This window comes from Rhinolophus sinicus, chromosome 14 (genome assembly GCF_057876585.1).
Source record: "Rhinolophus sinicus isolate RSI-liver-muscle chromosome 14, RSI-T2T, whole genome shotgun sequence".
NCBI classification, from domain to species: Eukaryota; Metazoa; Chordata; class Mammalia; order Chiroptera; family Rhinolophidae; genus Rhinolophus; species Rhinolophus sinicus.
The window spans coordinates 38,559,483-38,585,091 of NC_142514.1; the positions used below are offsets into that span (position 1 = coordinate 38,559,483).

The following is a 25,609-nucleotide window of genomic DNA, read 5'->3' on the forward strand; positions in this document are numbered from 1 at the left end:
GGGCATGTAGTTCTCCACTGGCGGGAGGTGCACGGTGCGGCTGGGAAATTTGGTCTCGGAGAACTACAGCCACCCTGGGCGCGGCCTCATCCGCTTCCGCCGCGGTGCATTCTGGGGAATGTGGTTTGCTGTGTCCCTGGGGCGCTCGGCGGATGGACGGGTCCTCTTCCGAGAAACTACCTCCCTGGAAGGAAGCGTCCGTTTAGTTTCGTCATCGGTGGTCCAGGGGTCCTCAGAGGGTGTTCTCTGGAGGGGTTTAGCTGCTGCCAGAGCTGCTTTTCCTGGTGGGCTTCCTGTCAGGCCGTTGTTAGGTTCCCCTTCCTGTGGGCTCAGGACGGCTGAGGGCAGAGGAAGATGGTGTTTACTTTCCTTCGAGGGTCCGGAAAACGAGAGGAGATAGTCGTTAGGGTTCTCTGATTACTAAGCAATTCTTGGAGATGGCCGCTTGTTGTGAGGACCCTGTTGAGATCTGGAGGTGGCTGTTGATTGCTGGTTACCAGGGGAACCCTTGGGATTATGGCTGTGGTGGGGTAGTTAAAAGAGCTTCATCGAACCCAGTGGAACTCTAACCCTGCCACAACCCAACCTAACTTGAAACAGGCTTTAGAAGTCACTAGGTTCCACAGCGTACACTTCTGACAGCGAGGCACTTCCTAACTCAGGAAGTAGACCCGTCGTTATAACAGTTCCGTTCTTAGGAAGATACTTCTTTTTCAAGAGGAAAGCTTCCTGTAAATTCCACCCAATAGTCCTCATAGTTCAGGAATGCTTCCAGAGTGTGTAGAACCCAATTGTGTCACTTTAGAGAACATACATCCTAGCAATTTTAATGACGTTTTAGAACCTGCCCTCTTTCTTGCGCAGAACACGCTGAAGGTAATTGGAGTTCCCTAAAAATGGATAAATTCGTCATCCGAACACCTAGAATCCAGAATAGTCCTCAGAAGAAAGATCCTGGAGGAAAGATTTACAAGCAGGCTACGATTGAATCTCTGAAGGTGAGAGGGGATCTGGGACTAGAGAAAATATGCAAAGGACTGATAGCAAGGCCGTGTGGAGACGGTCCTTATTTCTTGCTATGTTTACCGCCCAAAGTATTCCTGACTACTCCTAACTTGTTTCATCCATACCCTGTATAGACTTAATTTATCAATTCGCACACTTCTGGTCCACTTCTAATTACTTTGGCTTTATTGTTTGTTTTGCTAGTGGTAGGGCAAGACCTCTAATTTATTCTTCTGCAAAATTTCCTTATCAGTAATGTTAAAGTATCAAATACAATTCTATGTACCTTGTACACACTCAATAGGCTGAGTGAGCATACTACACTCTCTCATATCTTACTGGCTGGACCTGTATGGACTCCATAGCTACAGCTGAGACTAGGGAAGAGACTGTTTCAATGGACCTTTTGCAACCTCTAATTCAGTCTGATTTCTTTTAACAAGGAATAGGCAGGAAATAGATACAGGATAGACAACCAACAATGAATCCAGTGAACATAGGTACCCAATTAATGGTGAAGTAATTATTATTTCATTAAAAACAAATAAAAACTGCTTGTAATTAGTTCCCTTTGTCTTCTTGAACCTCTCCTACATTTCTGACTTTTTCCTTTTCCTTTTTTGGTTCTTCTTCCTCCACTAGACTCCTGTTTGTGCTCCCCAGAGCTTTGTCACCTTTTATGTATTTGGCCAGGGTGATCTTAGGCATCTTAAGGCTTCCCATGCTGATGCCTGTCATACGTACCCCTCTAGCCTAGATCTCTGAGGGTGACAGTGGAATCTGGGGCTAGAGAAAAGGTGCCATGAACTGCGATAGCAAGGTGGCATTCTACACATTTGACTTACATACTCAGAGGCTTACCAGATCCAGATCAGAAAAGGGAGTATAAGCAGGAGCCCTGGGGTCTAGTCCCTTTTGTGCAACTGGGTGATCTTCAGCGAGTCATTTCGTTCCCTGGAATCTCAGTTTGTCCTCATCTATAAAATGTGGGGGTTGAACTGAATCACTTTCTTCAAAGGAGCACTTTTGTCATTTGGGGCAAGATAATTCATCATTTGGAACTGTCCCTTCTGAGTTGTAGGAAGTTTAACATCCCTGACCCCCAGACACTAAACGCCAGTAGCACTTCCCATTGTGATAAACAAAAATGCCCTCACGTATTCCAAGCAGCCCTTGGTTGAGAGCTACTGAACTCCAGATGATCTTTAAAATCTCTCCTAGTCTTGCAGTCTGTGGCTTTATGGAACACATTCAAAGTTTTCAGTTATCTCTGTTTTTTCAGAGTATTTATGGATAATTGTGTACATCAGTGATTCTCAATGAAGGATGGTGGTAGGCAGGATTTTGATATCAGACTATCTGGAAGAAAAGACGACGGTAGGAACTGAACTACACATACTCTCACTACAGATACCCAGATTCTAATTTACTGCTCCCTTCTGCATCTCCACTTGTGCCCCGGGTGAGAATCGCTGTATGATGTTGAAAATAAATCATACGAGTATGAAGATTATGGAATCAGAACAAACAATAGGCATGTGAAATAACATTTATAGTAAGTACAATAGCTTGTCTCTCAAGCTTGTTTTTTATTCTCATGGATTTACTTTTATATCCATATGCGAAGTAACTGGGACTAAAAACTTAACTCTTTTTGCTCTTATATCCAGTTTTCAATTCTGCCTCCTAAAAATCTTCCTTGCCCTTACATCTCCCACTTTAAATTCAGAAATCATATTCTCATGTAGAGCAGTGCCATGGTCTGTTAACTTGTCTCCCTGCCCTTGGCATCCCCTGTCATTCTCCCCTCCACACATAAGCCAGAGAATTAAGTCCTTAAAAAATGAAAATCTACTCAAGTCACTTCCCTGTCTAATCCTTCAGTGCTTTCTGATTACCTATCGATAAAGACATGCTACCACCCAAAGCCCTCCATAACCGGGCACCTGCCTGCCTCATTCCCCACTGCTCTTATTTCCATTTCATCCAATGTCAACCACTCATAATTTCCTAAATGTGATCTTTCATACCTCTGTACCTTTGCATATGCTTTCCTGTTTGCCTAGACTGGCTTTACTCTCTTGTTTGAGACAATATAGTGTAGTAATTAAGAACACAGACTCTAGAGTCAAACTGCCTGTGTTTAAAAATCTCAGCTCTGTCATTATTACTGGTGTGACCTTGGACAAGTTATTTAACTTCTCTGTGTCTTTCCTCATCTGTAAATGGGATTAATAATAATATCTATTTTATAAGGTGGTTATGAAGTTTGAGTGAGTCAATATATGTAAAGTGCTTGGAACAGCCTGGAACATACTAAGTACTATGTATGCAAGCGTTCGCTATAATCATCTACTTTATGAAATCCTGTTTCTTCCCCATGACCTAGTTCAAGAGTCTTCTCTTTTATGAGCCCTTTCCTGACCACCCTCTGTCTGCCATATCCAGAGCCAATCTAATTACTGCCTTCTTGTTGACCTTAAAAATAAAAGTTATTTTTACCAGCAAAAATGGGTTTATTTGGGAATGGCCGAGAATTGCAATTCAAGACAAACGTGCTATATCAAAAACTATAGGCAAGTTCAGCAAACAAAGGAGAGGAAACTTTATAGAGAAAAAGAGGAAGTTGGGAGGGGCTGCTTTGAACATAAGTCCATTGGAGGAAGGAGAAATTTCAGAGTGATGATGGCTTCTCACTGGCTGAGTGTTGAGGGTTCCATTGGCTGGGCTTGTTGCTGGGCAAGTAGAAAATCTTCCTTCCTCCTGCTCAGGTAGTAAAGTAGAGACACTTTTTGTTGGGCATGTTTGATATGGTCTCTTCCTCTTGGAGCCTGTAATTGACTCGGAGTGGTAGTGGCAGTAGCAGTGCGTGACACCTCTTCCTTCTGGCCTCCCAACTCTGTTTTAAATGAGGTTTCCTTTATTCAGTTTCACATTTTCTAAGCCATCCCTGTATCTTAAACATACCCCATCATTGTACTTTTTGTTCTATATTATAAGTGTTTCTTTACATGCCTGCGCCCCGCTACACTCTAGGCTTCTTAAAAGAGTATGTCTTAATGATTTTGTGTCTCCAGTGCCTGGCACGAGGCTTGGCATATAGAAGGCTGCAGTACATGTTTCTGAAAGGCCAAATGAACTAAAACTCCAAAAGCCTTGGCGTGACATATGAGACCTCTCCTGTTCTGACCTAGTGAGCCTTGTCACCTCCTCCCTTGTAGCTCCCTATTCACAGGAATACATTTCAGGCACTCCCCATTTCTTGCTCTTCTCTGAATAAGCTATTCTCTTACATGTGTCCAGGGCTTTGAGTAATGCTGGTCCCTTTTCCTGGAAAGCCTTTCTCTTTTTACAGAATGAATTCCTACTCATTTGTCAATCTACTCAAATGTGACTTTCCCTGTGAATCCTACATTATAAATTTCACGGGGACCTTGGGTATTTTATTTACCTCTGTATCCTTGGGCCCGTCACAGTGTATATTAAGTGGTTAATAAATATTTGTTAAATAACTGAATGCTGAAATGCTTTCTAGGTCCTTTGAGGGAGTTAATCCTTCCCTTTTCAATATTTTCATAGGACTTGGCTCAAATATCTGTCATGGCACTTACCTTACTATATTGTAATTATCTGATTACTTGTAGTTTTCCCCAGTCTGCTTTGAATTCCTGAGGACTGGGACCAGTGTCTTACTGTGTTCTGATTCTGCTCCAAGACCTAACACAGTGCCTGCTACACTGTAGGTAAAAATTTACTGAATAAATAAGAATCATCTTTATTTGGAGATGCCCTTGCAGGGTCTGAATATTAAACTATTCTATAAATATTATTGTGAAATAACATTATGCCCAGCACTGTGCTAGGTACTCTAGGGTACATAAGAGAAATTTAAGATCAAAGTATGAGCCTTCATGGGACTTCCTATTAGAGGATCATAGCATAAGGAATTATTAAGTAATGGTACAAAATCATATGTGATCCATTACAAAATTGTTTGGACAATAAGGGTTAAGAGTTAAGAGAAGAGAGAGCTCAGTGTCTGTTTTTAGTGGACAGAGCACCCTGAAGGGATGGAAAGATTTGGTGAGGTAGAGGGAAGCAGTGACATATATCCATTCAATAAGTGGTACTTGCTGTTTTCCTTTATACACGCACACATGCTTGCTTCTATGTGTACACAATGACAAATTAAAATCAAGTTGGGGTAAGTGTGAGTTCTATAGAGTTAACTAGGTCTACTCTCTGCCAAATGACTTATTCCTTGACACCAGCATCACATTTTAATACCAAGAATCTGTTGAATGCTCAAGCCTCAATTTCCTCATCCGTAATATCAGAAATAATAACAATATTTAATCTGCAGGATTGTTATGAGGGCTAAATAAATAAGTGCATGTTGAAAGGGGGGCTAACTAAGCACTGTGCCTGGAATGGAGTGAAAACTGATAGTTTCCTCTTTTCATGTACAGAAAAGAAGAGGTTTGTATAGTAAAACTAGAGCTGGGAATGATGATGATGATAATGGTGATGATAGTAGTAATAATGATTATTACGAACATTTATTGAGCCCATTTCTGTGGCCCAGGCATTGTGCTAAGTGCTTCCCACATATTAACTATTTAAATTCTAACAACAGCTCTGTGAAATGGATGCTTTTACCATTTATATTTTACAGGTGAAGCGTCTAAGGCATGAAGAGAGTAAGGAGCTTGCCCGAGGTCATGCAGCTATAAGTGGCAGAGCTGGGATTTGAACTAGACAGTCTCATTCCTCAGTCAGCCCCTTATAGGGAGAACTATAAAAAAAAGGGGAGCTTTCTGAATGCCATGTAGAGGAGGTATAAAAATCTTAGAATATTAGGACCATTGTACTTCTGTTATCAGTACAGTACAAGTAATTTTGCCGTAGCCTTATCATACTCAATGAAAGTGATACTCAATAAAGCTCATGTAGTGTACATCTGAATGGTAAAGGTTAATTTGGTTAATCTCTTCTTGCTCCCTTAAGGAAAAGTGATTTCATCTGTTGGTTGCAATAGATTTTTTTTAATTAAAAGATTCTAGAATATGCTAATTTTTTTAGGTTCAGCACTCAGGAATGCTCTATAAATCTTTCCTCCCTTTGTAGGATTCACTAGCCAATATGTTGTCCCCTACCCCCACCAGTGGATTGGTGCCCATTTTATTGCTTATGAGCAAAACATTTTCCCTGATTGGTTTTGTCAAACTTGATATTTCAGCGACCCACAACTTTTAGACCAGAAGATATTTTGGAGAGCACCTCTTCTTTCTGACGATAACCGTTCATTGTAGCTACCCCATTGGTATTTCATGTTCACCTCCCTTGTTCGTCTAAATAATTCTGATAAGAACTTGAAATACCTCTGTTGGGGCCCATATTTGGATGGAAATAAGGAGACATTCTTTGATGTTTATGGAATTCTTCTATTTTGAAACTGACTGCTGTATTTTTCTGTTTCTGCCCTCAAATTTCAGATCTTAAAACTGTACTGTGCTTAGTCCTCGAGGGTAGAAATGGCTGTGTTCAGTTATACCTACTGTGCACTGGGGATAGAGAGAGAAGTACATTGTTCCACCCTTCATGTTGCTCATAGTCCGGTGGGGAAGACAGCCTTGTGGATAAGTACATGCAGAAAGCAGAGCTGCAGTAATAGAAGTCTGTACAGATTACAAAGGAGCGCAAAAGGGAGTGTGGTCAAATGTGGTTGGAGCGAGGCAAGAATGGCTTCGTAGAGGGGCTGATGCTTGAAGAGAGTCTTAAAACATAAATACACGTTTACCACGTGGTTGAGACAAAGAAAGAGCACCCCAGTCAGGGTGTGTGAAACACTGTGATTCATTTAAGCAACTTGAAAAAGTTTGGTGTATCTGGAGCAAATGTGAGGCTGAAAAGGCTGTCAGGAGCCGAGTCCCATAAGGCCTTTGATGCCGTGCTACAGCGTTTGGGTGTTTGTAGTTTCATAGGGTAGAATGATGAGAGGGGGGACCCCAAACCTCATTCTGAACATGTAGAAATGCTGCATGAAAAGTCTCTAACACAGAGCTGAGTTTGAAAGCAAGAAAGAGAAATGCCCAGGTGCCAGGAAGGGAGAGGATACGGGTGTAGATGTCATTGAGCGTATATCTTAAAAATTGTAAGAGTGAACCCAGAAATAATACAAGCAGAAGGTATGACTTCGAAACCATAAAGTAAAAACAAGATTAAAGAAAACTCAGGCTGTTAAGCAGAATATAACAATGAGGGGAAAAAGGAACAAACCAGAAAGTATGTCCAGTGTATAGCGGTAATCATAATAGTTGCAAATAGGTTAAACATGCCTATTAAAAGATAGAGATTCTCATAGTGGAAGGGAGGGTGAAGCAAAATAAAGCAGCCATAGGATATTTAAAGCATAATGACCCAGAAAAGTTGAACGTAAAGGGATGGAAGACCAAATGTGAATATGTCACAGGCAGGAGTTCATCAAACATGTTTACAACGGTAGGTGGGTGGAGGTGGGGGACCCTGAGTATCCATTGGGGTTATAGATTTTAAAATTCTAAGACATTTATATATAAAAATAATGGACTACTATCCAATACTATTGAAGTATATGGGTGTGTGTGTGTGTGTGTGTGTGTGTAATGACTGAATCAAGAAAATATGTTGAGTGAAAAAAGCAAGTTGCAGAATAAGATATTTATACCTTCTTCCTATTGAAAATATCCCCATACCATGTAATACTAATAATACTATTAAATACTATTAAAAAAGGACTTTGTTTCAATTTTGGCTAAGGCCTCTAAAGTCTGAGAACAAAGCCATAGGTATCAAATGGTATTCCTAAAGGAGATCCTAGACCATCTATGCAGAACTGGTGCAGGCAGTACATGAAGACCTGAACCCATCAGCCACCGTAGGCTATAGTGAAAGTTGAAGGAAGAGAAGAGAGAATTCCTTTAGATAAAGTGAGAGGGCTGTGGTATTTTCAGTTGAAGAACTTGACTTCAGATCTTGGAGCTGTTGGACACAGAGGCCAGGCCTGTACCTGGAAACATCTGAAAAACGAAGAGTGTCCGACAGATGCCAGAGGGAGAAGTGAATGCACTGGATAGGCTGTTACCCTCAGAAATTTTCAGGGCAAGGATGTAGGCAGTAGTGGAGAAAATGCTGGCTGGCCTGGGGTTGAGTTAAAGGGACTGGGTTCACAAGGATCCTTGGAAGGGCAATGGGACCCCTCCATAGAGCGTTCCTATGACGTGAGCTGCCAAAAACGGGGGACTTCGGGTAAACATGTAAGCGGTTGGCTGGAAGAGGCATTGCCAGTGTTACGGGAACTGCAGGTGAGATCTCAACAAGGGGAGCTCTCCAAGGAACCGCAAAAGTACTCGGAAGAGAATAGGAGTCAGCTTTATGTATCTGCTGAGTCTAGAGAGCACTAAAACCGGGTTAGCATAGTATCCCAACAGAAAGGAAGACTCTGCCTGTCCATTACCTCTCCTTTTCCCAGCTTCAAACCTGAAAGAGACAGAGCCCAAAGCAAAGAAGCAGATCAGGAAGGAGGAGAAGCAAAGATGGGGAAATAGAGTCAGACATCCCCTCCTCCCACCACAGCCTGCTAGGCTGGAAGCAGATCCCAGCCAGGGGAGGGAGTTAAGACATTTTATGGTGTTTTTTTTTTCTTTTTTTGGTTGCTTTTTATTGAACTATTGCATGTAGGAGAGTGGACAAATTGTGAGTGTACATCTTGACAGATTTTCACAAAGGGAACACACCTGTGTCACCAGTATCCAGATCAAGAAACAACATTACCAGAATCCTAAAAATTCTTTAGTTGAAATAATTTCAAAACTACGGAAAAGTGACAACAGTACAAAGAACTTGCCCACCCCCTTCACTCATATTTCTTAATTGTTAATAGTTTACATTGAATGGAAAGGGGGTAGTTTCTTCCAGGAATGGAAGGAGGGGAATGAGTTTGGTGAAGGGTGTAAGGAGACTTAAAATGTTCTTTATGTGAAATGGCAAAATGTTAACTTTTTTCATTATAAATAGTGACTTCGTACCTTTCGTTGTATTTGAAGTTTTAAAAAATGCTTCAAACAAGAGAGTTTTGAGTTTTATCATCTAGGAGGTGGGGAGCTGTTGAAGTGTGCTTTTATTGTTGAAATAAATGTCTTGATGACTTTTCTGCTCTCAGTCCTTGCCTGTGAATTAAGACACTTAAGTGAGCTATAGGGTTAATTCACCTCTGCATCATTTTTCTTTTCTTCTCATCCTATTGCCTCTCACTGCTAAGTGCCCGGTGGTGTCTGACATGGTAAGATTAAAACTTGCACTTTTCCTAATAGATGTAACTCTCTTCCTGATTTGCAGTAAGCAGGACCTGCTTTTAAGCAATTACCCATCATTTGGGGCCATCACACACACTGTGCTTTGGCTCAGGTCATCATCAATAATTCATATGTCAATAGGAGCCCCATTAGCTCAGGTGAAGGCAGATGTCTTTCTGATGCAAATGTTCCATTTTCCAAATGACTTGTCTTTTTCCCAGAGAGTTGTGGTTGTAGAAGACATAAAAAGATGGAAAACTATGTTGGAGCTTCCTGATCAAACCAAAGAGAATCTAGTTGAAGCCTTACGAGAATTAAAGAAGAAAATACCCTCCAGGGAAGTGTTAAAATCAACAAAGATAGGTAGGTTCCTTCTGAGTGTTATGAAAAGTGCTTATATTTTGTCTCCTTCCTTCTTCCTGTCTTCCCTCACGCAAACATTAAGTTATCTGTCAGTGCTTCTCAAACTACACGTGGTCAGGGATCATTGTTTAAAAAATTCTCCATTGGTTGCAGACCAGTACTTTCATAATATATAATAAAAATTACTAGAAAAATAATTAAAATATAAATACAATCTTCCCTTTTTTATTAGATGCAACAGAGGGAGAATTATTCTGTTAAATTGCTATAAAAGTTGCAAAATGCTACTTCAGTTTCTGTACTTACCACGGACTGGCAGTTGGCAGTTATCTGCAGACTAACACTTTGAGTGTGCTTGATGCTGGGTGTGCAAAAATTAAGACATGGTTTGTGACCTCAAGAAAATTAGGATTTGATGGAGAAGCAAGCCTGTAGACAAATGGGAAGGGTAAAGTATTGTGGATTATAAATAAAAACATAAATAATATCCTGGGTTCTGTGCTGGTCTGTACCAGATATGTATGTGCTGGCATAAAGGACAGTAGTCACTTAGATCTGGGGCATGCAGAAAAGGTTCTAGAGAAGTGGCATCATTTCAGTTCAATCTTCAGAGACTTGGCGTTCCTGTCTTGAGTAGAAATAATTTGCAAAGCATGGTTTGTAAAAGCAAAATGATAGCATCGTTTGCTGCTATATCATTTCCTATAGCATTGGAGATACTTAAAAGGTAAGTCAGAGACTACGTGGAATTGCCATTTTAGTACAGTACACAACTGTGAAGAATATGCCAGGAGAGCCAACATGTGTTCCTCAAGCTGCTCCCGGCTCCCCAGGGAGTCCGGGCTAGTCACTCACAGCTGTTCTTCTTGTCCTCACTAGTGCAGCCATTGCCTTCCCTGCCTCCCCTTGACCTCTTGTTCATGAGAACCGGGAGAGAGAGCAGCTTCAGACTGGCGCTAACAGCTGGCAAGAGCTGTGTGAAATCCCCCAGAGAGCCCCCCAAGAGTCTTGAGAGGTGCACCCCTGTAATATAAACCAGAATCTGAGAAAATTAGATGCTTAAAGAACATAAAACCCTATCATTATAGCCAAGGAGATTCTCCCATCTGCTGATGGATTTTCTCTTTATAGGTTGTGGTCACTAGAGGGCAATAAGACCATTCATAAGAGCAGATAAGGAATTTCCACCAGTAGAGGGTACTAGTGATTAATATTTTATGACATGTATATATTTACATATGTGTGTGTATGTTCATATTTAGGCACACACTGCAAATACCATTTACGATCAGATCTTCAGTATCAATATAATAGGCTGGAATTATCCTACAAACAAAGAACATGGTAATTATTTTCAAATCATTTCTGTTTGTTCTTTGAGTAAATTGGGAGTATGCTTTTAAGAACGGGTGTGTCTGATCAGAGATTTCCATTCAAGGATCATAATGAAACCACAAGAAGGGGGTCTCGACTTGGGAGGAGCTGGAAACCATCCAACTTTTGAGTCTCAACCCTACCCCAAGCCTTCCCTAAATCTGAGGTTGTACATATAGGGGTTTCTTGATTCTTTTGCAGTTATTTCAGTTGCTAGGCTGAAGATTCGTTTGGATCATTGCCTAAGAATGTTTACATTCTTCCACCTTTAGCCTTCTGCCTGTCCCTCTCCTGGGGGCTGTGAGGGACAAATATTTACTGAGTGCCTTCTTTGTGCTAGGAACTGTGCTGGCATAATAATGGAGACAGATATTGTCTCCGCCTATTTGGAGCCTGCCGTCTAATGGAAGGAGAGACAATTTAACAAGAGTTTATTAGACGATGTGGCGAGTGCTCTGATGATCGGGAGAGGTTAGCCCAAGGAGTATATGCGTTGGGAGTAGAGAAGATGTGGAAGAATGTGTCAGGCAGGGGGAATGTGTCCTCATGTGAGCTGTCTAGAGGGGTGGAAATAAGAGAGAACAGGATGCATTGCAGAAACTGAAAGAACTTCGGTGTGTTTCAGGTGAAGCTGGAGAGACGGTCTGGACCAGTTGAAGAAGGCTCTTTATAAGCCATTCAAAACTGTTTGGTCTTAGCATATGTATTAGTCGTCTATCCCTGTGTAAAAATTACCGCAAAACATAGCAGGTTAGGTATTTGTTATCTCACATAGTTTTTCTGAGGGTCAGGAATCTGGGAGCTGCTTATCTGAGTGATTCTGGCTCACAATCTCTTACGAACTGTTGGTTGGGGCTATAATCATCTGAACGTTTGACTAGGGCTTAAGGATCTGCTCAAAATGGCTCACTCATAGGATTGCTGGTAGAAGGCCTCAGTTCATCATGTGGGCCTCTCCTTAGGGCTGCTCATGACACGGCAGCAGACTTTCCCCAGAACAAGTATCCAAAAGAGAATCATCAAGGTGGAAGCCACAGTGTCCCTTCTAACCTAATCTCAGAAGCCATATACTGTCACTTCTATTCTGTTGGTCACACTGACCAACCCTGGTACAGTGCAGGAGGCAGCTACACACAGGTTATGAATACCAAGGGTGAAGATCATCGCGAGCTGTCTTGTAGACGGGCTACCACAGCGTGCATTTTTCTTATTGAACTAGATGTATTATACTACTTGGACGTGCAGATTTATGTTCATTTGTAGAAATGTTACAGCCATTAGCTCTTCAAAAGTGCCTCTCTTTTGTTCTTTCTATTCCTTCATTCTGGGATTCTACAATTAGAAGTATGTTAGGGATGGCCGGTTAGCTCAGTTGGTTAGAGCGTGGTGCTGGGAACACCAAGGTTGCCGGTTTGATCCCCACATGGGCCACTGTGAGCTGTGCCCTCTTTAAAAAAAAAAAGAAAAGAAAAGAAAAAAAAAGAAGTATGTTAGACCTTTTATTTTCCATACCCATTAGCTTGTTTGTCATATTTTTTATGTCCTTGTCTCTTGTAGAATTCTGGGCAATTTCTTCAGATATGTATCTTCCAAGTCATTAATTCTCTTTTCAGCTGACTCTGCTCTGCTATTTAACCCATTCATTGAGTTCATTTATCTTGAAAACTGTTTTTCATTTTTACAAGTTTCCTTTTCCCCCCTAAATCTGTCTCTTTTAAATATTATTTGTACATTCTTATGATTGTACCTTTTATGTCTTTAAACACGTAATGTATAGTTCCGTATTTTTCATCTTACGGTTACAATATTTGTAGTCCTTGGGGGTTTAAATCTGTTGTCTACTGTTTCTGCTGCCCCTCATGGTGCTTGCCTTCCTGTGTCTTTGTTGATTTTTAACTGTGAGTGCATGATTTTATTTCAATCTATGGGAATTTTGTGGGACTAAATTGGAGAAGCTTCGCTCGAGAGAGGATTAGCTTCCTTTCTTTTTTTGTTTCTGCCAATAAAGAAGCGTCACTTCTGACCTGGCATACCTTAGCACACTTCTCAATGATCCCAGCTCAGTGTGGGTTGCGGGGTTAGCTCTCCCATTTCGCCACTGGCCCAAAGCTAAGTATTTGAGCAGCAGTGCTGTTAACATCAACCCTTAGTTTAGCCCCGTCCCTCTGTGCCGCTACCCCTTTAGCCTCTGCTGACTTTTGTAAGAGGGCAAGAGATGGTTATTATCCAGAATATAATTTTACTGCAGTGATAGGGTAATTTTAATCCATAATAAAGTGATTATTATTGAAGGGTGTTGGATGAAGGCATGACATATTCACACTTGGATTTTAGAAAAAATCTGTCTGGCTGCCATGTGGGGAAAATACTGGAGAGAAACAAACCTAGAGGCGGGAAGCTCAGTGAGGAAGCTACTAAAATATCTGGTTGAGAAATGAGGGTGGTCCGGAGGGGGCAGTAGTCATGGGAATGGAGAAATGTGGTTGGAATCAAAAGACATAAATGGAATAAAATCCTGAAGGACCTGGAGATTGAGAATTGGGAATGAAGACAAAGGAGTAAAAGCTGAAGCCTAGATTTCTGCTATGGGCAAGTAGGTAGATGGCAGTACCACTCATTAAGATAGGGAACAGCAGGTTTGGTGGTGGGGAGATTAATAAATTCAGTTTTAGACTTACTGTGTTTGATATACTATGGAACATCCAAGGGGAATTGTCTAGCAGGATGTTGGATGCACAAGGCTGAAGCTAAGGAGAGACTGTGAGTATATACTTGGGAGTCACCATCAGCATATAGTTAGAAATTGAGGCAATAAAAATAGATAAGCTTGGCCAGGGAGACTATTTAAGAAAAGCACAGAGCTAAGTCCAAAATCCTGAAGCACACCAATATTTAAGAGACTTAGAGAAGGAGACTGAGCAAGTGTGACCAGAGAAACAGGCAGATGCTGTCATGGAATGGGAAGGAGTGTTTCTGGGAAGCAATGGGTCAGCAGTGTCCATTGTTCTCAAAGGGCCAAATATGATAAAAATTACCCATTAGATTTTGCAAAGTGAGGTCATAAATGATTTGGGTAAGATCAAAGGCAGTTGAAGAGTGAGGAGGAGGTAAGAAATGAAACTGAAAATAGACAGTTCTCTCAAATAGTTTGGTACTGAAAGAAAAGAGAGAGATGGCAATATCAGGAAGGGAATGTGGGATTGCAGAAAGTTGTCATTTTTAAAATAGTAGATTTTCACCTGTTGAGTGACAAGTTTATGAAGAGACCTTATCAGGGAGAAGGGAGAAGGAGGAAGTGCGAAGATGAGGATGCCATGAGGCCTCTTTCTTTGTTGCCACTTGTACCCTCTCCACTGGCCCTTCCTGCCTTCAGACACACTCAGTCTTCCCCTGTAAATGTCTTTGTCATCTCTTCCAGACACCTTGTTTATCTTCTTCCTTTTCTAGCCAAATTCCTTTTAAAGTGATTGATAATCACAATGCCCATGTCTGCCTCTCCCATTCCTTTATTCAACCCTTTCCGTGCTGGCTTCTTCCACAACCACTATTCTGCTCTCTCAGGACCTGAGTGATTTCATTCTATCCAAACCCACTAGTCTTGTCTCGTTTCTCAACTTCCCAGACTATGAATTTGAGACCATTGATATTTTTTGTCAACATAAATGACACTGAACTTGTTGCCAACTCTTTATTTTTTAAATGTTTATATCCTTCATAGCCCTTATCTGAGTTTGCAATTACTTATTTAATTATTTACTTCTTTATTTTTTTATTTACTAAACAGTAACCCTACACCAGCAGGACCATGCACCAAGTTTTATCTACTAATGCATTTTCAGTATTAAAGTGGCATATATCAGGAGCATGAAAATGGCAAGGTCAAATGAGAGTTTTTCCACGGCTCCTTCTAGGTTTCTGTATTCATTCCTGTTTCTGCCTTTCTCGGTTTCTTCGGTCCTTGTACCCTCCTTCCTACCAAGGGGTGCTTTTCCATGAAGCTCCAACCTCAGTCTTGCTGCTGCTGTAGAGCACTTCCCCAGAGAATCTGTCTTCTCGCCCGTATAGCGGAGGCCTTTATTCAGACAACTCTGGGGTATGCATCTCCCACATGATCCATTTTTGAATCTTAGATTTTTATAAATGTTGCTCCAGTTTACATTCTTACCATTTTCTTAAAATCTTACTAATTTAATAAGTAAAAATAGCATCTTGTTTTCATTTGCTGCATAGTACGATTGTTTTCTATGTGTTTATTGGCACTTTGTCCTATTTTGTGAATTGTTCTTTGTCCATTTACTATTGGGATCTTACGGTTTTTGCTGTCTGTTTCTGAGCTTTGTAGATATCAGTGTCATAACACTTTTGAATCCATTTAGCTACCTCGATTTATAAAGAAGGAAACTTGGATCTAGAGAGGTGAAGTGACTTATCCAGGGCCACATAGTGAGTTAGCACCAGAGACGTAGTGACAATGTTCTGTCTTGCTTAGCAGACTGCCATTGTGCCCTGGACCCCAGCTGTATGTTTTATGGGACCATCTCTATGGGTTCTGCCATGTGCTCACACTCCCCTCCTTTAAACAGAATGTAGTGCCCTTTCTTGTGTACCTCAAATGCAAGTTTTCTCCTAGCATTCCCATTTTAGTCAATGCCCCTAGCATTTTGCTCTGACATGCAAACTCTCGAGGTAGAAATGTCCAGTAGGCAGTTGGAGATGTGGGATTAAAGCTCAGATGAGAGACACAGACTAAAACTACATATTTGGAAGTCATTTGCCTGGAAGCATTTGCTTAAAATCACCTAAGTGGATGAATTCTCTGAGTAAAAGAAACAATTAAAGGGCTGCAAGATTGAACTTGGAAGAAGATCCATGATGGGGAAGTGGGAGGAGGAAGAGCCCGTTAGGAGGCGGAGGGAGTATATTAGAAGAGAGCCAGAGCCGTACTGTGACATGCGGGCCGAGGAGGAGAGGGTTTCAGGGGGCTGCGGAAATGAGGGGCCTCACTGGTCTCAAGTGGTCTGGGAAGCTGAGGGCCAGCTGGGCAAACATCTCTGGACCTGGCCCTTGTTGGGGCCTTTAAAGGACACCAGTGGGCAAGGGGTATTAAGTAGATGGCTGATGAGGCGGTGGAGTTAGGCCTTACATTCTCAACCTGGTGAGCACGCATGCTCTACTGTGCAGTGCTGTATCGATGAATATTCTGGGGAAAGTTTAATGTCAGTCATACTGATCCGATTTCAGAGCTGTCTTATTTTCATTTATGATTGATTTACCAACAACAACAAAAGCCCGGTACTTACAAAGTGCTTTCCCATCTATGACCTCACTTGATCTGTATAACAATTCTGGAAGGTAAATGCTGTTATTGTCTCCATTTTGCAAATGGGAAAACTGAGGCTCAGAGAGTTTAAAGTAACTTACCCAGGGGATAAAACCAAATAATAAGTGACAAAGCTAAGATATTCTTATACCGTGTCATGCCACCTTCTACAACCTACAGATGTTCCTTTGTCCATGGCAAGCTCTTCTGTGTTTTCCAAGACCGGAAGAAACATAACCTATGTGAAACAGAAAATGTTTGTGGAATGAATAAATGAGTGAGTGAGTGAGTGAGTGAGTGAATGAACGGGTACGTGATTTGACTTGCCCAAGGTCACAAGATAAGTTAGTGGCAAGGACCCTTCCAATGGCTACTGTTCTCAAGTTGTGCCATAGTTTCCCATTGCTTCAGCAATCCTGAATTACTTACAGGCTCCTGTATTCATTTTCTGTCAATAATGCCATAATAAATTAATGGCTTAAAACAACACAGATTATTTTACAGTAGGTCAGAAGTTCAGTACGGCCTCAGTGGGCTAAGATCAAGGTGTTGGCAGGGCTACATTCCTTTCTGGAGATGCTAGGGGAGAATCTGTTTCCTTGCTTTGTTCAGTTTCTAGAAGCCACCTATATTCCTTGGCTCTTAGTTTCCTCTTCCATCTTCAGAGTTGGTGGCAATGGTGGGTTGAATTCTCTCACACCTCATCTCTCTGACCCACCCTTTTGTCTCTTCTACTTTCAAGGACTCATGTGATTAGATTGGACCCACCAAGGTAATCCAGGCTAATCTCAGGGTCCTCCATCTCAGGGTCCTTAACCTTAATCACATCTGCAAAGCCCCTTTTTCCATTTGAAGTAACATATTCATAGGTTCTGAGGATCAGGGCATGGCTATCTTTGGGGAGCATTATTTTGCCTTCCATAAGTCCTCAAGTTATGCCATGCTATTTCAGGTTCTGTGATCTTGTTCACTCTACTTCCTGTGTGAGTCCTATCTCCTTGAATCATTGTGGCGACTCAGGACAAGAATTTGCTTCTCTCATGGTATTTCCTGGCCCCTTTGCCAGCTGAATTGACTCCTCTATCCTTTTGGCCCTCCCTGGGGTTCCCCCTTCAGTGCTGTCTTACGACCTGTAACACTTTCATGCATTTGTTTTTGTTTAGGTATCTTCTGTGCTTAGACCTACCTGGACCTCCTTGAGTACAGGGCTGTCTTGGTCAACATTCTCTCCCAATGCCTAGCACAGGGCCTGGTACATACCTAGTATTTGGTATATTTGTTAAGTTAAGGAAGGACTGCTGCCTGCAAGGAATTTGTCTTAACAGTGTGCTGGGATGCTGAAACCCCTTTTCCTTAAACCCAGGAGACTTGACCTAGATCATAAGACCAGCCAGTGGCACTGCTTGCTTTAAAACATAAACTTCATGGAGCAAAGAATGACTTTTTGCAGATCATTAACTTCTTTGATGTAGCTACTGACCAACTTGTGACCTTGGGGATAGGTCATGGAGCTTCGTTTTTTTCACCTGACTCAGGAGGAGGCAGGACTGTGTGATCACAGGGGTAATAGTATAGGGTTAGAGCATGAGCTCTGCAGCCAAACTGCCTGTGTCTGAAACCTGGCCCTACTTCTTACTTGCCATGTCCTTCGCAAGTTTCTTAACCTCTTCGTTCCTCAGATTCTTTACCTATAAAGTGGGGGATCACAATGGTACCTACCTAATACAGTTGTCCTGAGGATGAAACAAGTTAAGGTATATAAAGCATTTAGCACAGCGGCTGTCATCATTATTGTTATCACAAAATTCCTTTTGTGATCTAAAATTTATGATTTTTGCCTTGATTTTTCTAGAAGAGGGTTCCCTGGACCCCCTCTCCTCCTCTCTTTTTCTGCCCCAGACTGGACTGCCTTTCTGGCTGTCACTCTTTCTTTGGAGATTCCTTCCTCTTGCTAACAAATCTTACATCCCCTGGCCTCCCTTCCAGCCTTGCCCCTCCTGGGATGTTTCCTTGGTGTTGTCAGGGCCTTCTGACCCGTGGGTGGGGCTCCTGCAGAACTTCTCTGGGGAGTGTACTGCCCCCTGCAGACCAGAAGCATTGACTCCACTGCCCTGCTTTGAGAGTCCAAACTTAGGCCCTTTGGCCTCTAGAGCCCTGTGCTCTTCTGATTTGAGAATACCACCAAGGCGAACTACGTTATCTCAACCTTCCCAGTGTGCCAGTCCCTAATAACCGAGAAGTACAGGGCATTAGGGGTTAAGTAACAGGCCCTGGAGTCAGGCTGCTGGTAGGCATATCCTGGCTTCCACACTTACCAGCTGTGAGACCGTGGGCATGTTACTTTCCTGAGCTTTAGTTTCTCGTTTGTAAAAGGAGACATAAAAATAGTATTTAATTCGTTGTTTAGTTATAAAAATTAAGTGAGATAATTCATATAAAATCTGGAGTAGTAAGCAGGAAGAATTCTTAGCAATGGGTAAGAATTAGAAATTTTTTATTTCCCCAATGCCGTTGGATTCCATTCTTTACAGTATCGTTTCATTATTTTGTTTGCAATTGTGTGATTTTCCCAATCAACTGCATACATATTCAAATGCTAGTACAAAACCAATTTGAAAGCCAAATGTAAATTTTTTATTTAACTGTTTGATTCAGTTTAGGAAACATTCATTGATTTTTGTCTGCTAGACACTATTCTAGGAGCTAGGAATATAGCGTGGAGTAAGGTATGAGTTCTGCCCTCAAGATGTTTACAGTTTAGAGGGGAAAGTGAGCATTGAAACATTCTAGGCAGAGGGAACAGTGAGTTGAGGCACAGAAATGTAAGAAGGCCAGAGGTCCTGACTGTAAACGATGGTGTGCCAGCTGCTCTCTATGGATAGAACTTAGTGCAAGGAGGTGAAGGGTACGGGGGCTGGAGGTGAGCAGAGGGAGAAAAGAGGACGACATGGTGAAAGGTAAGACCATAGAGGCTCAGGTCATCCAGAGCTTGAATGCTGTGCTTAGAAATTAATTTGAGGGCAGTGAAGGGTTTTTGGTGAGGAAAGGATGTGACCAAATTGTGTTTTAAAAAGGTTATTTTTGACTTCAGTATGGAGGCTAAATTGGGGAGGGCCCAACTGAGGACAGAGATTGGTAAGTAAGTCATTGCAGTAGACCTTGGCGGAGTGCTGAGCTGAACCAGGGCAGCAGTGAGGATGAAGGGGGAGGAGAGGAAGGAAAGGAAAAGATACAAGAAATGTTAAGGAGCCTGACGTGGTGGATGAATGGGGGTGCCACTGTGCACAAGAAATACAGGAGGGACTGAGGGGGACAGTAATGAATTCCATTTTCCATTTTAGGAATGTCGAGTTGGAGGTGCTTGGAAAACAGGCAGGGATGTCTGTAGGGGAAGGGATACTTGGGTCTTGTGCCCAGTGAGAGCCCTCGGGCTAGAGATGTGTGTTTGGTAGTCACCTGCTTGCAGGTGGTAGTTGGACCACAGGAGCGGGTAAGATTACTCAGGGAAGGCAGGTGGGAAAAGGAGAAGAAGCCAAGGACAGTGCAGGTGGGGTTCACAGGTAACTAAAGGTTGAGCAAGGCATGCAGCCAGCAGGAGAGAGAGAGAAGGAAGAGGAGAACCAGTAAGAGGTGGTGTCTCAAAAAGCAAGGGAAGAGAGTATTTCAGAAGGAAGAAGGCAGCAGTGTGAGCAGCCACACAGAGATCAAGGAACATCAGGATGGAGAAGAGCCATTGGATTGGACAAGCAGAAGGACCAGCTGTTGAGAGACTTCTTCTGTGTCTTCATTTCTCACATATAAAGCTGGATCACAGTGCCTTTCTTGGAGAGAGAAAAGGATAAGGTGGGGAAGACAGAAAGAGACAGGTCTCTATTCTGGAGAAACCTGAATACACACCTCTGTTAGCACAGCCTGCACTGTTAGGATTGCTTATAGGTTATAAGTTGAGCCAACCCACAAGATTGCATAGATGCATGCCGTCCCACTACTCAGAGGAGACCTGCTAATAATTTCATTATAAATTCCTTTAGACTTTTCCCTCTGCACATAAACAAACATAAGTGTTGATATGTGTACACAAATGTAATTTTAAAAATAAATATTGGCTCATACTGTGTGTGCTCTTCTGAGAACTTGCTTTTTTCACTTAACTGAATAAAGCAATCATCTTTGCATGTTACTACATGTGTTTCCCCGAAAATGAGACCTAGCCCGACAATCAGCTCTAATGCATCTTTTGGAGCAAAAATAATATAAGACCCGGTATTATATTATATTATATTACATTATATGATATAAGACCCGGTCTTATATTCTATTATATAAGACCAGGTCTCATTATAGTAAAATAAGACCAGGTCTTATATTAAATTTTGCTCCAAAAGACACATTAGAGCTGATTGTCCAGCTAGGTCTTATTTTCAGGGAAACAGTATTCTAGTCTTTAATGGCTACAAAGTATTCATTGTTTGAATCGACTCATTTATTTAACGAAATGGACCCTTAATGATGAGCGTGTAAGTTGTTTCTAGCTTTTCACTACTGCAAACAGTACTGGAATGAATATTCTTGTGCACATATCTTCTTTGCACACTGTGTCAGGATTAGTGTAGGTTAAATTCCAGGGACTGCGTCTTTCTCATCTTTGTACCCTCAGCACTAGCCACAAAGTAGGAGCTCAGTAAAAATATTCAGATGTCCTGAATTTAGGCCTTGGAGGTTCTGCAGTGTCTCATTTATCTTTGTATTTTTAGCATCTGTAACAGTGACCAACAGCACAAAAATTTTTTTGATGAATGAATAATCTGCAGGATATGGAGAAATCTACTCAGAAAAGGAAAGTATTCAGTAGTGACCAGCTTTCAAGTGATGTGTGTGTTTCAGAAGCACTCACTGAGCATTGCCAGCTGGGAGGCACCTTGAAACATTTCTAATGAGTGCCCTGCATTCCTCCTTCTTGCTCTCCCTGTGTTGAGTGTTGATGTACTCCTTTCCCTGGTCAGTAGAAAGGCTACATGAAATTTCCTGGTAGATAATTGGTTAGCATGAAGGAAGTTAAAGACTCTTATCGTCCCTTCAAAGTTACTTTTTTTTTTTTACCTGCAGGATACGCTTCACAGGAACATTTTCTTGTTCAGTTCTGCATGACTAGTGCCTCGCACAGTACCTAGAACAAAGAGTAGACCTTCAGCAAATTGTGGAGAGTAAATGAATCATTAAATATGCAGCTATGCAGTTGTTGGCATAATCTGAGAAACTTTGTGTTTTTGACCATTTTCTCACATGTAAATCCTTTTTCTGCTTCCTTTGTTCAATGATGACTCTTTTATTATATATTAAATTCTTATATATAATAGGGTCTATTCCTGAGCGTCATTTTTTATTCAATAGGTCTATCTTTTTTTGGTGCTAGTCCATATAATTTTAATTATTGTTGCTTTATAATACATTCTGATATCTTATAAGGCTACTTATACATCGTAATTCCTCTTTTTCAAAATATTAATTTACGCTTTTGCCCATTTATATTTCAAAAATAAGTAGAAATATTTGGTTGTATTCTAATAAAAACTGCCTGTTGAGATTTTTTTTATTGAGATTACATTAAACCTACAAATTAATTTCTATATTGGCATCCTTTTACCAGTCTTTCCATCATATAATATGGCAATTTTCCCCTTTTATTCAAATCTTGTATTGCATATTTTAGTTAAAAGTAATGTTATTCTTAATATGGGCCTCTCATTCCACCAACATTTATTGAACACCCACTAATTATTGTGATGAACAGAAGCCCAAGGTGCTACGGAAGCCCAGAGGAGGGGTACCAACCAAGACTGGGGGTGTTAAGGAAGAATTCTAGAGGCGGGAACTCCCATACTGTCTTAAAGACAGACGGAAGTTAACCAGATGAAGTGGGAAGAGAGGGTATTCCAAGCAGACAGTGTTCCTAGGAGTATATATTCAAAAGTAGAGCCAAGAAAAAATACTGAAGCATTTTAGGAGCTGCAAGTAGCTAGAGTATAGAATGACCATGGGATAGCGGCTGGAACTGAAGCTACTAAATTAATCTTAGAAGCCTTGGAATTAGAAAGCAGGTGGGAGAGTGGCAGATTGTGAAGGGACTTGTGAGACAAGATAAAAGTTTGGATATAGGCTTGAAAGATTTAAGTGGAGCAGTGAAATGGCCAGATTTATGTTTTAGAAAAAATATCCCTAAAAGAGAAAATAATAAAGTTAAATAAAGGCCACTCTGGCTACTTGAGAAGATGGCATTAAGGGGTTCCAAACATATCACATTTGGCAGTTTGGACTCAAAAGACTTAATCTATATCAGTCTTTGACCTTTACTCCCTTTTTTAAAAAATGGCCATTGACCATTATAGAAACCAGGTCTGTTATCCTGTAGAAGGTGCCGCATTCTGGATTTGTCTGTTTCCTTATACTATAGCTTATTCCTCTGTTTCTCATATTTTCTATAAACTGGAGGTTAGCGTTAAATGACTCATTGGATTCTGGTTCATCTTTTTATTTGGGAGGAGGGTACAAAACTACTTCGTAGGTAGGTTTGTGAAGTGCTATGTTTTTCTGGTAGTTCCGCTCTGAGGAATGCTGAGTGTTCAGTGGTTCAGGTAATGCAGCTCATCCCTCCGTTACACATTTCCCCATCCACCTTTCATCGAATGACTTCATCCACTGATGATTATCACCTGAGTGAATTATTTCATCATGGGCTACAAAATTTTTTAAAATTCTGTCAATCTTTTCACATTTATTAGCTGAATAAAGAACATTCCCTCAATAACTAGAGCTATTTGGTTGTCCTGAAATATAATATGTACCAAAAAGATAAGATAAATGCATAATTCATTTTCTTTTATTGCAATTTTTGGATGAAGGAGTTGGTACCTGTTCTAAGTATCTATTGATCATGCTTCTATTTTATGACTTATTGCATTGGCTTGTCCAATGATTCTCCCCCAGTGATTATCTTGTTATCTCAGCTTTTGAGAAATGGTCTTCATTTGCACAAGAGCCTCTACATCCTTAGATACGTGAATGACTAAGTGCCACACACACATCAGTCCATCTAGTCCTGTACTTTTCAGAAGACAGAATAACCTTTCCTTTGGTTTCTCTTCTCTTGTTCCAGGTCACACTGTAAACAAGATGCGTCAACACTCAGATTCAGAAGTGGCTTGTCTTGCCAGAGAAGTTTACACTGAGTGGAGAACTTTCATTGAGAAATATTCGGATAGACCTTCCATTGAAGTGCGAAGTGATCCCAAAACCGAGACATTTAGGAAAAAAGCCCAGGAATTAATCTCGGAAGCTTTGGAATTAGAGGTAATTTTGGTTGGAATGTGATTGCTAAAAGCTCTTAGTTAAATGAACCTCACATTTTCATAATGAACTGTCGTAGTCTTAATGCTGTAGCTGTATTCTAACTGCTTTTTCTTTAAGGGTTCTGGATTTGTAATCATTCTGGGACACAGTGTTGTAGAAAGGAACTAGCAAGACCTGTATTAAACCCTGACTAGTACATACTACTTGTGGCACCTTACACAAATCCCTCAACATTTATGAGACTTGACTTTTTAATCTATAAAAGGATTACATTCCTATTACCTAAAGTTACTGGAAAGATTAAACAAACCATTTATACAAAGGAATAGTATAGTGCCTGGTGATTAGAAATCACTTCATGAATGTTGGTTCTTTCCCATTTAAACTTCTTTCCCTTCCCACTGAAGCAAAAATTCTGGGATGGACTCTGTTATGGAATATCAGTGGCAAAAATAAATAGCTGTCTCTTTAAAAGACTCTACTCCCCCATTTTTTGTCCACTGTCATACCTTTCGTCGCAAAGCATGTAATCAATTGGCTAGACATAATTCCTATGATTCATAGCCAACAGTTCAGATGATATTAGTGATTTGAGGGACACATGCTAGAAGGATTTTTGCTCATTAAATAATATTAATCACCATCATCATTGAACAAATCTTACAGGTTAATTAATACTCTGGGAAAAATCAGATGTACAATATCCATATTTTTTCTTCTTAAGATATTCCTTCATTGAAGAATCCTTAAAGAATAATTAAATATTATTAACAAAAGAAGCAATTCAGAAGTCTGATTTAAATCCTAGATCTCTTACTGCATTCTCTGAAAAAATATTTTAACCTTTTTATCTCAATTATGCATCCACAAAAGAAAGGCAGATGGACTGGCGGCATATTATTTACTTCTTTAAAGTTTTGGGTTTTTTAATACAAACTTCTGATAGAAAACGAGAAAAATATAAAAAGTAAAAATAAGATCACCACTGAACTTACTGCCCAGATATAATCTTGTTAATAATTTGGCGCATTTTCGGTTTTGTAAATTATTATAGCTTTTTAAATGAATACTGGGCAAATTATGATTATCCCAGATTATTAAGAGCCAATTATGTGCCAAATGTTCCATACTATCATTTTATTAATTATTTGAATATGATTGCATAAAATTGATAATTATTTACATTTATTATCTTTTTATTCTTGATCAATATCAGTGTCATTTTGTATATCCTTTTCTATATATCTTTATTTTTTCATTTAAAAAATGTTTAATGTCTATTTGATAGTTCAGTGAATTGTTATGCTGTTAAGTTTGCTTACCTTTTCCTAAAGGAAGCTTTAATACGAATATTAAACCCTTGGAAGAGAGAAAAAATATGAAGGTTGTAAGGCTAATTTTCCAGAGTATTGATTAGCCACCAAGACTTGCTATTTGGTATTTTAAATAAAGTTTATTTTTTAAATAAACCAAAATTATTACTGAAACATGGAGTATGGGCATATAATGTGTAGTTAATGTGGTGGTAAATATCAGTTCCCTATGGTATCTTTTTAAGTAAATGATATTAACAAAGCTATGCTTCTAAGGATTAATGAGCAGTTTGCGTGCTATATTAAACTCCATAATAATTATCCTTTTAGTTTATCCATTAATTATCCTTTAAATGGCACATCAAGTGGTAAGCACTCAAGTGTTACAAAGCAAAGTTAAAAAAGTGATACATTCGTTAGTGCTATCAAACGTAATTGGAAAAAATATCAGATTAAGCACAGTTGAATGGTTTTGTTCTCAAAGAATAAATTTTAAAAATTAGAAGTATACATTTTACTATTCCTTGGCCTAAAAAAAAAATCAACCTATTTTC

At 40.4% G+C, this 25,609-nt stretch overlaps 1 protein-coding gene and 1 long non-coding RNA gene across 5 annotated transcripts in view; one reads left to right on the plus strand and one right to left on the minus strand.

The window, feature by feature from the left end:
• Positions 1-25,609, plus strand: part of TCEANC2 (transcription elongation factor A N-terminal and central domain containing 2) — a 31,303-nt gene that overhangs the window by 184 nt on the left and 5,510 nt on the right. For 2 of the 4 annotated variants that reach the window (XM_019742815.3, XM_074334754.2), the window contains exons 2-4: positions 865-998; positions 9,560-9,701; positions 23,549-23,742. In XM_019742815.3, the coding sequence (XP_019598374.2) occupies positions 897-998; positions 9,560-9,701; positions 23,549-23,742 (438 nt within the window). In that variant the 5' untranslated portion in view covers positions 865-896. Of the gene's footprint in view, positions 1-2; positions 285-351; positions 476-864; positions 999-9,559; positions 9,702-23,548; positions 23,743-25,609 lie in introns of those variants that run through there. The other 2 variants (XM_019742813.3, XM_074334755.2) reach the window with 2 other exon arrangements.
• The window catches only part of LOC109453237 (uncharacterized), a 46,499-nt gene continuing 24,536 nt past the window's right edge, over positions 3,647-25,609 (minus strand). The window contains exons 2-3 of the long non-coding RNA XR_012497228.2: positions 21,496-21,562; positions 3,647-3,904 (exon numbers count right to left, since the gene is read on the minus strand). This is a non-coding gene — a long non-coding RNA (uncharacterized LOC109453237). The remainder of the gene's footprint in view (positions 3,905-21,495; positions 21,563-25,609) is intronic.